We start from the raw sequence: 14,635 nt of genomic DNA on the forward strand, positions 1-14,635 counted from the left end.
CTTCTGTCAGGGCATCCTCAGTATGGTGCCTGGCTCAAAGCTGGTGCTTAATGAACCATATCACATCATCTTGAACTTTCTGAAATGGAGATGTGTCTGTGGCCACTGGACTCCATCCAAGGAACATTCAGAGGTAGATCTGGAGGAGACCCTAGAGGTCATGGGGTCATCCCCTCATTTTACAGAGGAGGAAAGGGAAGCCCTGGGATTCCGGGGGACTTGCTTACTGTCACCAGCTGCTGAGTGTCCTAGGCAGGATTGGATGCTGAGTTCACGAATGAAAGCCCCTGGGGTGTTCCTGGGTTCCTGAGTGGGGGCCTTCACTTACTGTGGCTGGGGCCAGAGGCCAGAGGGTGGGCCCCCTCCTGCAGGGGCTCCCTGTAGCTTAGCTCTGTGGGCCTCGAATGGGGAGCCCCCAAGGCTGCCCTCTGGCAGCCCCAACTCCAGGTCCTTGCTCTGGACCCAAGGAGGTTGGTCCCCAAGTGGAGCCCTCGTGGTGAAATTTGCAGCCCCAGACAGCCCCATCACTGTCCCCAGGGGTCAGCTGACAAGTCCCTCTGGGACACACTGAAGTAGCCAGAGTGCAGTTTAGGGTGTGGCAAAGAACTCCACCTAGAAGCATTACCCATCCATGTGGGATGATTGGACAAGTTATGGTCAAAGACCTTAATGGCGTTTCAAATGAGGAAGCCTAGAAAGACTTGTTCTGAATGATTCAGAGTGAAGTGAGGCTGGGTTGCGAGGGTTAGGAACCCTATCCCTAAATGCAAGTTTTGTGAGACCTCGAATAATGAAAAGGGAAAGTGACTTCAAGGTCACAAGCATTGAGTAAGGCTGTACTGTGTGCCCTATGCTGGGGATACAGATGAGGAGAGAGTGTCCCTGCCCTGACGGAGCTTCTGCTTGCCCCAGGTGGGGGATGACCATGGCAGAGTGGGTTATCTGTGTCAAGACAGGCACTGCTGCCCACTTTTTTGTTTTAATGTGCTTACTTGTTACAGGGGCAGGGTCTCTTGGAAGAGGCTTTTGGAGGGACAGTGACGGTGGAAAGTCAAGGAACATGGATCCAGTGGGTCAGAGAAACCTCCTAAGGGCTCAGGGCAGGGGAGTGGGCTGGGCCTCAAGGGGGAAGGGAATGGGCTGGTCTTGGTCTGGAGTGTTCTGTTGCAGGCAGTCCCTGCTCAGCATCACAGACATAGAGACTGTTAGAGATGGAAGGGAGGTCAGAGACCACTGAGTCCTGCCCCTTCATTCACATAGGACAGAACTGAGGTCTGTAGCGGGGACAGGACTTGCCCCAACTCACACAGCTGGAACTCAGGAGCATGGCATTTGGAATGGGGTGGGACCCTAGTGGCCATCTCCTGTAGCCCCTTGATTTGATAGGTGAGTAAACGGAGGCCCAAGGTCACGGATGCCTGCCCCTCTGTCTCCTGACTGTCCATTCCAGCAAATATCGGTCACCCCCTTCACAGATTGTTGATTGAAAGGGAGCTCCTGCCTGCATTTCCCCCTTTCCGATGAGACAAGGAGGCTGTAAGGTTGGGAACTCCCCTGCCTGGGGACCCTGTACCTCCTCCATAATCGTGAGGTGTTCTTTTTAGCACCAGAGGAAGAGGCAAGTATTGATCGTAGGAGTGGTTTAATCAGTCATTATGAATACTTACAAACAAGGGCAATCTTTGGTCTGGGGGAGGCCAGACAGTTTAGTGGACCCCCTTCCGCAAGAACCCCCAGATGTCCCTGATAATTATAGAAAACAAAGTTAGGAGGAGGTGGAGGGTGCATCCCCCTGATCGGTGGAGATTTTTGATTTTCTGCTTAGTAATGAGCCTGGACATTAAGCCAATGTTATGTCCAAACACAAGTTTGTACATTGATCATGTCCTGGTCACATAATATGGCACAATATTCTTAAATTGGCTTTCATAGGTCATATAGTGTGTTAAATTTTAACTCAGTGTCTAAGTTATGATTTAGTATCTAAGTTACGATTTGTAAATAGGTCGCCATAAAGCCCAAAGACCAAAGGGCTTCCGCCTTTCACAGAGTTTAAGTTTTTATGGCTTTTTGCTTATTTACTGTATTTTAGGGCTTTTCCCCAATTTGAACCCAACAGAAGTCTCTGTGTAAAGGTCCTCCCCAGGCCTGGCTGCTCTGCTCCACAGCTTGGCCTCTCCACTTGACCCTCCATTTGTGAGCATACTGAGAGTGTGTCTTCTCTCCTCAGATGGTATACGGCCTCCTCTCGGGTCCACTGGGGGCCTGCCCATGGAGTGAGTCACTTCTTATCAGATGCCCTATGTCTTGGGTGGGTGCGGGTATTGACGTTGCTGGTACACACCTCTCTGAGCATCAAAGAGGAATAATTCAGGGGCTGGTTGTCCTGCTTCATCTTTTCTAAGGGTATATGGCCTGGGCGTCCACCTTCTGTAAGCAGATCACATCTGGGCCCTCTTTTCTGAGGCTTCTGATTGGCTGGGATAAGCTGCCTCTGAAGGCCAGCCCTCGCATTTAAGGGGAAGTCAGTGTATGAGCAGGAAGGTTCTTGGTCCTGCCTCTGCTCTCATCACTTTGTGGAAGGGACGTAGGTATTTCTGGATCTAATTTGTATTATTGGGTGAAAGTCATGGGGATTGGGGGCTGCTATCTGTAGGAGTGGAGGGAGGATCTAGAGAATGGCAAGGTCTTTGAAGCATTGACACAGTATTGGTGCACGGGGGGGGGGGGGGGTGTTTCAATGTAAAGAGAATTATGTTAGGAGGCTTAGCTTCCCACCCTGGCTCAGCTACTCATCACCTTCATGACTGCCTCCCCTTCCCCCCCTGGGCCTCAGTCTCCCTTCTCCAAATTTTGGAGATTGGGCTGAGTAATTTCCAATCCCTGAGCTTGGCTCAGTCCAACAAGGCCAAGGTTGCTGCTGTCCTACTCTGGGCACAGCCTCATGCCTGGCACCGAGGCTCAGCCAAAGACACAGAAGTTGGGTCTCCAGTGGTTTGTCTGTCTCTGGCAGGTTTCTGCACTGGCACAGGCAGGGGCAGGAGAGGGGGGCAGCCCTTTCTGCTGTTATCTTGGCTCTCTGAGACAGCAGCACCATCTGAAGAGAACACTTGGCCTGGCCTGTGGGTAACTCCCACTTGAAGAATCCCAGGATGGGCTGGGCACTGGAGACCACAGCACAGGAGGATCAGGGAAGGGCACTCGGGGTGTTTACTTGGAGAAGTGAAGGCTGCCTTCCAGGATGTGAAGGGCTATCACATGGAGGAGGGATTAGCCTCCAGAGGCTACAACCAGGGGCAATGGTGGGACATTCAAAGAGGGTCGACTTAGGCCAGATGGTAGGAACAGCCTCTTAACAAAGAGAATGGTGCCAAAGAGGAATGGGCTTCCTCAGGAGGTGATAAGTTCCCCATCTCTGGATGTATTCAGACAGAGGTGGGATGCTAGGATGTCAGGGAGGAGGTTGATGTATGACTTGTACCAGGTGGCCTGTGAGATCCTTTTCAAGGTGAAATCCTGTTAATCAGGGGTTTGTAGAGGTCTTATCTTTTTCCTGGGGAAGAGAGACCTGGTGGTTTTGTGAGCTCTGAGAAAGGCTATTTTCTGTGAAAGTGGAACCCTTCCATTCTGACTCAGTTTGTCAGAGAGGGGAGTCTGGGGTCTCCAAGCATGGGCCAGTGATGCCCAGCTCTGACAGGTCCCATCAAGGTAAGAGGGTTTAGAACCAGTCCCAAAGCTAGATAGTGCTCAGCTTGGCCCAAGACCAATCTCACTGAGATTTGGGGGACTTGTGGTCAGAGGGCTGGCTCCCCAGGGAGGGACAGTTCCCTGCAGCTGAGCAAGATGACTGTCTGCCAAGGCAGAGAGGGTGTGGGGTCTGCATTCGTGGACAGAGGACCCCGCAGTGAGACAGTGGGTGCACTAGGAGGCACAGCCAGGCCCTGGTCAAATTCCTTTTCTCCATCCAGTAGAATGAACTTCAATTCCTCGGCTTAAAGGACTTTAAATGGGGACCTTGGAGGCCATAAAGTCCACACCCCACTTCACAAATGGGGAAACTGAGGCCCAGAGAGTGGGATTGACTTGCTCAGGGACACACAGCTAGTGAACACCTGAGGCAGGATTCAGACCCAGGCCTTCCTGATTGCAAGACAAGTGTGCTAGTGTGCTAGGGCCCCAAAGTGCCCCGAGCTCCTTCCAATGTGAGGGACATTCATGGAGCTCCATTGCTTTGGTGAAGGGGCTCCCTCAGCTTCAGTAAAAATGTCCTTCGATGCCTGGTGCCAGGGGAATGGGGAGATGAATGCTCCTTTCTTTCAGGTGAAAGATAAACAACTGGCATCATCAATGCCTGAAGTCCCTGAGCCAAACGCTTGGAGTCTGGACCAGTGTGGACTCCCTGAGCACCAGGGTCAGCTCAGCATTCCCAGTTCTTCCTGACTCCTGGCTAGAGATCAGCTGGAGGAGGGGCTGGCCCCTCAGCCCTCTCCTCCCTCTGCCTGGTGGCTGTGGCGAGGGTGACCTTTGGCTTGAGCCAGTCCATAACCTGCCTCTTCCTCATGTCCCCTCCCACTACAAAAGGTCCCAAACTTGCTGTCAACTTGCCTGTCCTGAGGCTGCAGGGTCCAGGCTAAAGTGATCTAGGTCCAGAGGTGGAAAGCCCACATTAAACTTCCACACTGTGGCACTTTTATCTGTGGGCCTGGACAATCTATTCCCCACCTTGGGCCTCCTTTTTCCTTAACTTCAAAATGGGAATAACGGTAGTGATACATAACATTTATATAGCGCTATATAGTTTTCAAAGTGATTTACATCCGTTATCTCATTTGGTGAAATGACGTAATAATTGAGATGATCGTGATACGCTGACAGTACAGGGCCTGGTCATTTGATCAATAGTTAATCAGAACACAGAACCAGTCCTTCTGGTTGGCTTGACTGAATGACTCATCATGCAGGCCGTCTCCATCTTGTCTACGAGGAAAGCAGGAGACACTCAATCAAACACTTTGCTAAACTCAGGTCAGTTCTGTGTCCAGCATTTCACCCATCTCTCAGGAACCTGGTTGGAAAAGGGACCCGGATCCTCTTGGTGTGGCCTGTTTGTGATGAAGCCACACAGGTCTGTGGGATCTCTGCTGCCTTTTCTGTGGCTCACTGACCATTCCTTTAATAATGTGTTCTGGGATTTTTCTGGGAGTCAAGTTTGAGTTTGCTGCCTGAGAGTGTGCAGAAAACCATTCTCTTCCCACTTTGGACCATCTTGCCCTTCTACAGCCCTGTAGGACATGGGCCTCAACATTTCACCCCTGCCAGCTCTTTCAGTGTGGGAGGGTGTGGCTTACCCGGGCTGGGTGTGCCCAGCTGCTTATTTCCCTGCTTATCTCGGCCCAAGCCTTTATTCTGTGCTTTCCAGTCCAAAGTTCACCTTCCTTGGCAGAGAAAGGGCAGCTGCTCCCTCACTGTTAATGCATCGTGAGCTGGAAGGGGTTGTAGGCCCTGATTTGTCAGATTGGTCCCATGGTCAAGGGCAGGCAGACTTGAAGGTGGGTAGAGGAGATATTCAGAGAGGTGGCCAGGGTAAGGATGAGTGTCAGGAAGGCCCTGGGTCCCTGGGGTCAGCAGTTCCCGGAGAGAGGTGGGATGAGGGCCACAACTTTGCCATCTTCAGAGTTTGCCCCTGGGGGCCCAGGCAGCAAGGTGGAATTCACAGGAATTTCCTGAGGTGATTTGTCCTAGCTGGGCCAGGACCAGGTTGGGTGCCATCTGTGGTTCCATCAGCCTGGGTGTACCCTCCATCAACACAGATTGCAGTCCTTCTATGCCTCAATAGATGGTCTTTTCCCTCTCCTAATCCCCTTCTCTGCATCTTGTATCTATGTGTGTACACTGTCTCTCCATCTTTGCCTTCATATCCCCAGGGCCTAGCACAGGACTTGACACACAGTAGGCACTTAAATGCTTGTCAGTTGCCGTGGCCAAAATGATTCTGGTATTGAGCCTTTCCAAATTCAGGCGGCCTGGTCCACAGATGTAGACCATGGCTGGCCAGTACTTGGAGCTTTTCCAGCTCGGTAAGAGCTCCCTAAGCCTGCACCACACTGGCTCAATCCTCAAGCATCAATCGAAAAGCAAGCATTTATTAAGCACCTACTACACGCCAAGCCCTGTGCTGGGTGGTGGAGATACAAACGAGAAACAGTTCTTGCTCTCATGGGATACATTCTCTCAGAGGAAATGCCACATCCATATAGAAATAAATATATCCCAGGGGAGGGCAGAAATAGGTTTCAAAGTCCACAATGGGGGAGGGAGAGGTTTTACATCAGGTCAGGACTTTCCAAGGAGGGTGAATTCAGCTTCCCTACCCCCTGACATGTGGCCAGCACTGCTCTTCAGCATATGCCTGGAGGCTTGGTCCAGTCCTTACAAACACTCCCATGGTCCACCTTGAGCACAGGTGACCTGGAGCCTCTTCTCTGATCCACTTCCTCCATGTGGCCATTCACACTCCCTCAAGCACTCAAGATTCCACATTCCTATCTCCAATCTACTTGTGATTTTCCTCCTATTTCTATCCTCTTCTGCTTCTCGAGCCACAGCTGCGGTCTCAGATCGAGCTTCCTTGGACAGCAGTCCATGAGCCAAGCTGCAGCAGAGACTAAGGACCTTCTGGTGCCAGATCTCTGAGGACTGCTTACCAGGCTCAGTTGAGGTAGACCAGTGGGCCCCATAGTAGGGGCATATCCTATTATTTGTGGATAAGAAAATGAGATTGACGTAAGCCATGGGTGAAGTCTAGATCTTGGGGATGGTGTGTGAAACACACTTGGAGAGAAAAGGGAGCAGACTCCTCAGAGACACAAGAGTGGGTATCATGGTCCTGCCAGACAGGAGCCCTGCCAGCACATTCTGGTTTAGCACCCATACTCTAAGCATCTCAGCATTGGTGGTGCCATCTGCTGGTTCATCCAGTTCCTGACATAAGGTGAATGGGCAAGTGCAGCTGACTTACTGATGGATCCAACCTGGAAAGAGTTCTCCCTCTTGAGGTCCTTATTACCAACTGCTACTGCTTCAATAACTTTCCAGGGAACTGGCAGAATTGGAGGACCCAGAAAGAACCTGCTGAACTGGGTGTATTTTCAACAATACTACCAGTGTGGATGCCTCAGTTTCTTCATCTGTAATATGGGAATGATAATTGACCCAGTGATGGAGTTGCCAACAACGGACAGAGTCAACTGTGTTCTTTCCTTCTCTATTGCGACACATGTTAGTCTGTCTCCTTTATTCCAGTTGTCATCCATGGTCACAGAAGACTTGTCCTGAACATTTCCAAGTGACAAACATTAGAAAACACTGGTTATAAAGATCAGATTAGATGTATCCTCAAGAGGCTACTGAGAGAGGGGCCTTTGAAAGACATGTGCATAAGACATTATTCAACTGGGGGCAATTCAGAGGGCGATGAAGAGAATTTCACATCCTAATAACTACCATGTCCTTTTGTATTTTAGGCAGCAAAAGGAGGGGCAGAAATGTGGAATCCCGGTCCAGGTATGGCTTCAAACATCTACCTCCTCTTCTCTGTGCAAGGGCCACAAAGTTCATATAGGGATGTAGTAGTGATTGGAAGTTGGCAAATTCAGGGGGATCACCAATGGTTTTGGGGTACCATAAGGAAGGCCATCCATGAGCTGGTAAGGAATTTTTAAAAATAATTTCCACCCAATACCAGATTATGAGGTACTCTCGTGCAGAATGATGGTTAGACAGTGGCCTTGGAGTCCAGAAGAACTGAGTTCAATTTGCCTCTCTGACACATCTTGGCTGTATGACCTTGGGAAAGAAAGGCAGAGCTGTTTTTCCACCCAAGTTCACAGGCCCCTTCCATGGATCCCCAAGAACACCTGCTCTCCAGCTCCTAGCTGTCAAATGAGCAGATTTGCATTGGGAGAGGGAGTTTCCTCACTGGGAGCTCTGTATCCCACTGAATGGACATGCCCAGTCCCAAAAAGATGGATGTTGATGCTTGCAGAACTCTCCAACATTTAGAAAGCAACTTTCCAGTGATGATCTTGGATCTGGCTTTTCAGAGTCAGCACCACCATGTTATTAAATTTCCAGGACTTGTGATTTCTTGGGTGTAGGGGAAGAGGGAGTCTTCCCTCTCTCCACCCATGCAGATCTCAGTCCCCCTCCCAGACTTAGGAGCTTTAGAGCCAGAAGGATCTCAGAGGTCATCTAGCCCAACCCCCCTCACTTTACATATGGGGAAACTGAAGCCCAAGAGGCTAAATGTTTTGCCCAGGGTCAAAGTGGTAGTAAGTGGCAAGGCCAATCAGGCAATAAACATTTAATAAGGGCCTACTATGTGCCAGGCACTGTGCTAAGTGCTGGAGACACAAGGAAAGCTAAAAGACAGCTCCTGACCTCAGGGAGCTTACTGTCTAAATGGAAACAAAAGGCAAACAGCTATGTATAAACAACCAAGGTATGGAATAAGTTGGAGGAATTCCAAAGAAGGAGGGCCCTAGCATTAAGGGGGATCGGGGAAGGCTTTTTGCAGAAGATCTTAGCTGGGGAAGCCAGGCTTTGGAACCAGGGGTCTTTTCTAAATCCTCTTCTCTTCCTGTTGTGATAAACTGCCGTTTACCAATAGTCTTCCACGGTGGCCACCCTGGTGTGCACCCTCTCTACCCTTGGCTGGGCCGGTCCTTTGGCAGCCCATGTCCAGCCAGTCCAGCCTTGGGCTTGGTCTCAGAGCCCTTCCGGTTGGAGAGAGCTTTCCAGAGCTGCGCTCCAGTAGCTTTATCCCTGAGGACCCAGGTTCCCCTGCCCTGCACTGGGATGTAGCAAGAGGGTGAATAGACAAGACAGAGTGAACAGACTTTACATTGTGGAAGGACACGTCCGCATGGAGGCTGAGGATGCTGGACAGGAAGACCCAGTGTTCTCCTCGGTCATCTGTGGTTTGTGGTTGGTGTGGCTTCCAACCACTTGGTGCAGGAACTTTGCATCTTTGGCCTCGTGTCAAGGTCTCCAAGGTCCAGCTTGGGTCCATTTGCCAATAAGTAAACAGATGATGTGACTTACTTTCTAACACTTAGCTAATAAATGGTGGTCAGGAGTCGAACCCAGATCTTCTGACTCCATAACCATCGCTCTTTTCCTTGTGCTGTGTCACTTCTACAGGAAAGAATGCTTTTCTGAAGGCCTTTGTGGATGGGTGATGAACTCATTCCTCAAACCTCATTTATTATTTTAGTTTTTTAAAACCATCATTTATTAAGGAAACAATGTAGTACAGCTCTAGAGTCAGAACGTCTGGCTCCCCATCCTGCTTCTGACAACTTGGTCCCTGGTTGACCTAAGAAAGTCCCTTCTCCTGCCTGGGCCTCAGTTTTCTCATCGGTGAAATGGGGATTTGCATATACTACGAGGCCTCCAAGGCTGCTTCTAGCTCCTCTTCTAGGGCCTTAGCTGTCTTCCAGGCACATCATCCTGTTGTGGTCGGGAAGAACAGTATAATTCTTGGAATGGGCACATGCCCCTGTGGCTGATATAAGCCTGGTCTAGACAGGGAGGCCAAGGAAGGATTCCCCAGAGGCTTCCAAATGCTCCCTCAGTGCCCTGAGGCATGGCAGCCTCCTGTGGCTTAGTAGGCCTTGTGTGGCAGGCAGCCTCCTGTGATGGTCTGTGCTGTGAAGCCAGGGCCTTGGTGAATTTATTTAGGTGGGAAGAGAAGGAAACTGTAAACTGTCTAACCAGCGTCCTTCTTTTTAAAAATAGGAGGGCCATCCCCGGGGCCAGGTGGGCACCCCCCTCACGGCCCCACCCCTCATGGCCACAACCACCCCGGCGGTCCTCCACACGGCCCAGGAAAGGGCCCAGGAGGACCGCACGGCCCTCCTCCACCACCTGGCGGCCATCCTCCTCCTCCTCCTCCAGGCGGCCGTCAGAAGCATATTCAGTATAAGGTGAGTCTCCACAGTGAGTCTAAGGCAATTCTCATAGAGCTGATGTCCTCAGAAGGAAGCAGGCAATAGAAATATTGGTGCTGTATTTACCGGGAGACTTCATTCCTATTCATCACAGATCGATTAAGCACCTGCTGGGTGGTAGGTAGGGCAAGGATGGTTCTTCCTATTTTACAGAAATGGAGGCTTGGAGAAAGGTTCAATAAAGGTCATTTGACCTAAGGCTACATGTGTCTGAAATGGGATTAGAATCCACATGCTGGGTCCAAGGACCCACCCAGCAGGCTCCTTCCCCGAACTGCCTGATAAGGATGGGAAAGACTTCAAGATCATGCCTTGGAGAATGGAGGGGGAGGGGAAGGAGCTGGGGTTGGGGGAGACATGATGGCCACAGGATCTGAAGGGCCATAGGAATATAGAATGTGCCCCTTAACCTAAAAGACACAGCTTACCCTGGTGCTCTCTCTCTCTTCTCTCTCTCTATCTCTCCTCTCTCTCTCTCTCTCTCTCTCTCTCTCTCTCTCTCTCTCTCTCTCTCTCTCTCTCCCCCTCCCTCTGTCTCTGTGTTTCTGTATCTCTCTGTTTCTATCTCTGTCTCTCTGTCTCAGTCTGTCTTCCTGCCTTCACTGGTGAACTCCTGAACACACAAACTACACGTGATGCACCTGCTGCCTCATCCCCTTGTCCTCAGCCTTTTGAGAGAGAGCTTCCTCCCCCACCCCTGGCCAGCCCTCTCCCAGGTCACAAGGGGCCTTTCTGTTCTGAACTCCTGAGGATTTTTTTTTTGTGGTGCCCATCCTCTACCCTTCTCCTACAATGGACCCTGCTTCCTGTGACCCGGCTGCTGCTTGTCTCTCTTCTTGAGAGCTTAGCTGCTGCTTCCTCCCCTCTATTGGTTGGGGTGGCAGTCTCCCAGACTCTGTCCTCTGTCTTCTACAAACCCCTTTGGAGATCTTGTACATTATGAGGGAGGTGATGATCGCTCGCCTCTCTGAGGACGATTCCCAAATTCACGAGTCCTTCACGATGTCTCCCTGGAGGTACAGACCTCCATTTCTTCCCAAATGTCCTACTGACATTTCAGACTGAGCTTCTCTCTTCTTCGCCACCATCCTCTCTTCCTACTCTCCTTCATTTTTCGTTTTCATCAGGAGCCAGGTTCTTAATGTTGGCACCATCTCTGATTCTTCTTCTTTTTTCTTATTGCCCTCTCCATGCATCCCTAAACTCTGTCCATTTGACCTTCATCCCTTTCTCATGCCTTATGGCCACCGTGCTGATCCCCCAGGTGACTGCAGTGGCCTCCTGATCACTCTCCAGTCTTTCCCCTCTTGGATGTCTCTCTATGATCTAGTCTTCCTCATGTACAGAACCGACCACGTCACCACACTGCTCAGAACCTTCTGGTGTCTCCCTATTGCCTCTAGGGAAAGGGAGGGAGCCAGAGAGGTTGGGGAGCTCCTGGGTGAGGTAACTCCCCCTACTAATGCCAGTGGGCCCCTTCTTGAAGCTTAGAGCTCCCTTGAGCACTTCAGCAGCATATGGACCAGGGGAGGGGAATGTGGCCCCCAAGTCTTCCTGGCCCTCTTCCTGAAGACTCGACTGTCTCTCAGAGCACCCCCTTGCCCTCTGACATTTCAACCCTCCCTCTGCATTCTCTTTCCAGTGGGTCTTCCCAGACTGAGTCTTGTTTCCTTTTCTCACACTCTGCTCTCATCTTGCCCCTTGCCCCTGTCTCAGTGTGCCTGTGTGGCTCATGACCTCATAGGCCCATACCCCTGAAACTCATTCCTTACTTCCCAGTCCAGCTCAGGGCCCACAAAGCCCTCTTGGTCCTACCCAGGAGTTTGGTCTGCCTCCTGCCTCAGCTGTTCTGGGAGTAGTTTGTCTGGGCTGCTCTTTTGTCCATCTATGCCTTGCTTCTTACCTATTCCTAGACATACAGAATCCTTCCTTTTCAGTGGTGAGCTTCTTAAGAGTGGGTACCAGCTGTTTCCTCCTATCACCAGTCCTGAGCACAGTGCCACATATGCACTTCAATCCCTTCAGAATCCAGCTGCTCTCCCTTCAATGGCCAGAGTCCAGCAATAACTGGACATATGGATTGTTGAGAGGATCCATGACCAAAGTGCTCATTGCCCTCTAGATAACCTAGTGATGAGTCTCAGGCACCAGACCCATTGTCCCTCACTGGTCTAGAATCTGAGTCTTTCCAGTTTGGAAGGACATTCAGGGATTGTGCTCCACCAGCAAAGCCACTACGTCCCCAGGGTCATCTTCATGCCACTAGAAGGCATAGCACTGAGCAAGTCCTCAGTAAACATTTGTCTTGAACTGACCAGAATTGGTCTGAGAAATGTTAGAATTCAGAGATTCGGTTCATTAGGCAAACCATCAAACTAAAGAGGGCCTGGGGTCTTGCACAAGTGACCTCCCCATTCCAGGCCTCAGTTTCCTCATCTGTAAGATCTGGGGGTTGGACTACCTGAAGTCTCTCCCAGTCCTAATGCCCCATGCCCTAAGGGGTCCAGCTCAGTCTTTTTCTGAAACAAAGATCAGGTCTGAGAGAACGTTCCCTGCCCCTCCCTGTCCCTTTCCTTCCAGATTCTGGGTTCCCATTGACCTCTGGGAGAGCAAGCACCCAGAGTGATCCCGTCTTTAATGGTCCAAGGGACAGGCCAAGCTTTTTCCAGATGGCTCTTAAGAACACCTCTGTCTTTCAGCACCATCATCACCACTCATCTGGTTCAGACTCTGATTCAGACTGAGGTGTGACAGATAGCCAGGGGGGCCTGATGGAGGGGCCAGCAACCAGATCAGCTGACCACTGCCCTGCAGTTCTTCCCATGGCTGGGTGTGCTCCTGCTATTCCTGCTCTCCCACAATGAATTAATCAGTCTGTACTGAAATTATAATGTGACCATGTCTGTGGGCTCCTCTGGGAGCTCTGATAAGATTTCATTGATGGCTTTTTCTTCTGATGTAACCCTTGAGTCAGAGACTATCCTGTGGGATGAAGAGCCCAGGGACATTCTGAGGGCCTGGGTCACCCTCCTGGCTCACTGCCCCATCCCAGAGACCTGAGAACATTCATTATAGCACTATCCCCCAGGAGGCTTTGGCTTCTGGAGTGCAAGATCCCAGTAGCAGGAGGCACTTTTCTTACACTTCTAGAGAGAACGAGTCTTAGCTCATATCCTAAGGCAGTCCTGAGTATAGGGGCTGTCCCAGGGGAAGCCACTCCCCATAAACCTGGGCTGTCTATTTGCTCCTTAGACTGTGTCCTACAGACCAAGGCAGGACCACAGATTGGGGGAGACATCCTTCTCTCTGTTCCTCCCTTCTCTGACCTCAGAGGCAATCCAGTTCAACTGCCTCTTCTCATCCTCCATCCTTTTCCTTTTTTCATTGTCTCTTCCCCTATGTTCCCTTCTTTTTCTTCTTTATCCTTTTTCCTTTTCTTTCTTCTTTCTTCCTCTTTGCTTCCCCTTTTCAATGTTACCTCCCCTGTCCAGGATAAGGACAAAAGGACTTCCAGATTATGCCCCTGCTCTTTCCCTGTGGGTCCAACTCTTGTGATTTCTTCAGTCTCCCCCTGCTTACTAGCCAGACCCATGGTCTTGCCTGTCCTTTGAGGTGGACAAGCTTTATGCAAATGGACAGAGAAAGGAGATGGTGGGCAAATATTCCAGGATAGGCTGCTCTTAAAATAAGGGGAGAGGACAAATAAATACAAAACCTGGAGTTTGACAAATTCTTTGGATTGGGGGGGTGGGGTTCCAATCTCTGGAGAACCTTAAGTAAGCCATGAACTCAGATTCTGGGGCTCTGTGTCCAAGTTACATGTCTGTTCAGACTTTCTGGGAGACCTGATCCTTTGAATTAACTGCTTTACTTTCTATCCTTTGTCTACACAATGGAGATGATGCTTGAGTCACTCTGTGAGAGCAAAGAAGATTGACCAAAAACACAATAAAAGAGAAGTGGTGTGGTGTAATTTGTAGAGAGCTAATATCAAGGTCAAGGAGACTTGGATTTGAGTCCTGCTCCTGACACATAAGGGTGGTGTGACCTTGGATAAGTCTCTTCCCCTACCAGTGCCAAAGACAATTCCCACCTACAACCCAACCCCATCTCAATGCTCCAGTGAAGCCCCATTGATGAATACAAGTAAACCCTCATCATGGTCACTCTTACTCCCTCTAGAAGACCACACTGGACTTAGAGGCTGTGACAGTGATGAAGGACCCTTCCTATTACTGACATTCCATTATATTTCATGTTACAGGGATTACATCTTTCATGGAATTGAGCTCATTTATTCAGCAAACAGCAAGCATGTGACTGGTGTGCTCAGCTGAGTTCCTGGATCTCTCTACTTTCATCAGACGCATTCAGATGAGAACATCTGGGTTCGAATTCTGGAAAGCCGCTTTACCCTTGTCTGCCCCACTTTCCTTATCTGTCAAATGCGAGTGCTTAAAGCCCTTATTTCATAGCATTGCTGTGAGGAGGAAATGAGCTAATAAATAGAAAGCACTGTGTGAGTGTCAGCTCTTATTATGGCCAGGTGTGCCAGGTTTAGTCTTGGGAAACTTCTTTCTCATAACATTGGTACAGTTCCTGTTTGTGACTACTCAGAAGCATCT

General features: G+C 50.2%; 1 protein-coding gene across 5 annotated transcripts; it reads left to right on the forward strand.

Annotated features, from left to right (window-relative positions):
• The first annotated feature begins 2,254 nt into the window (after window positions 1-2,254).
• On the forward strand, window positions 2,255-14,530 carry LOC118857162 (proline-rich protein HaeIII subfamily 1-like). 5 transcript variants are annotated; one of them, XM_036767809.1, is made up of 4 exons: window positions 2,255-2,276; window positions 7,524-7,563; window positions 9,799-9,986; window positions 14,275-14,530. In XM_036767809.1, the coding sequence occupies exons 1-4, from the start codon at window positions 2,272-2,274 to the stop codon at window positions 14,345-14,347; spliced, it is 306 nt and encodes a 101-aa protein (XP_036623704.1). In that variant the 5' UTR covers window positions 2,255-2,271; the 3' UTR covers window positions 14,348-14,530. The 5 variants fall into 5 exon arrangements, 4 of the variants coding, with proteins under 4 accessions (XP_036623704.1, XP_036623701.1, XP_036623700.1 ...); XR_005010909.1 differs by lacking the exon at window positions 2,255-2,276 and adding an exon at window positions 2,492-2,587; XM_036767806.1 differs by lacking the exon at window positions 2,255-2,276 and adding an exon at window positions 2,517-2,591.
• Window positions 14,531-14,635: the final 105 nt, after the last annotated feature.

This window comes from Trichosurus vulpecula, chromosome 7 (genome assembly GCF_011100635.1).
Source record: "Trichosurus vulpecula isolate mTriVul1 chromosome 7, mTriVul1.pri, whole genome shotgun sequence".
NCBI lineage: Eukaryota > Metazoa > Chordata > Mammalia > Diprotodontia > Phalangeridae > Trichosurus > Trichosurus vulpecula.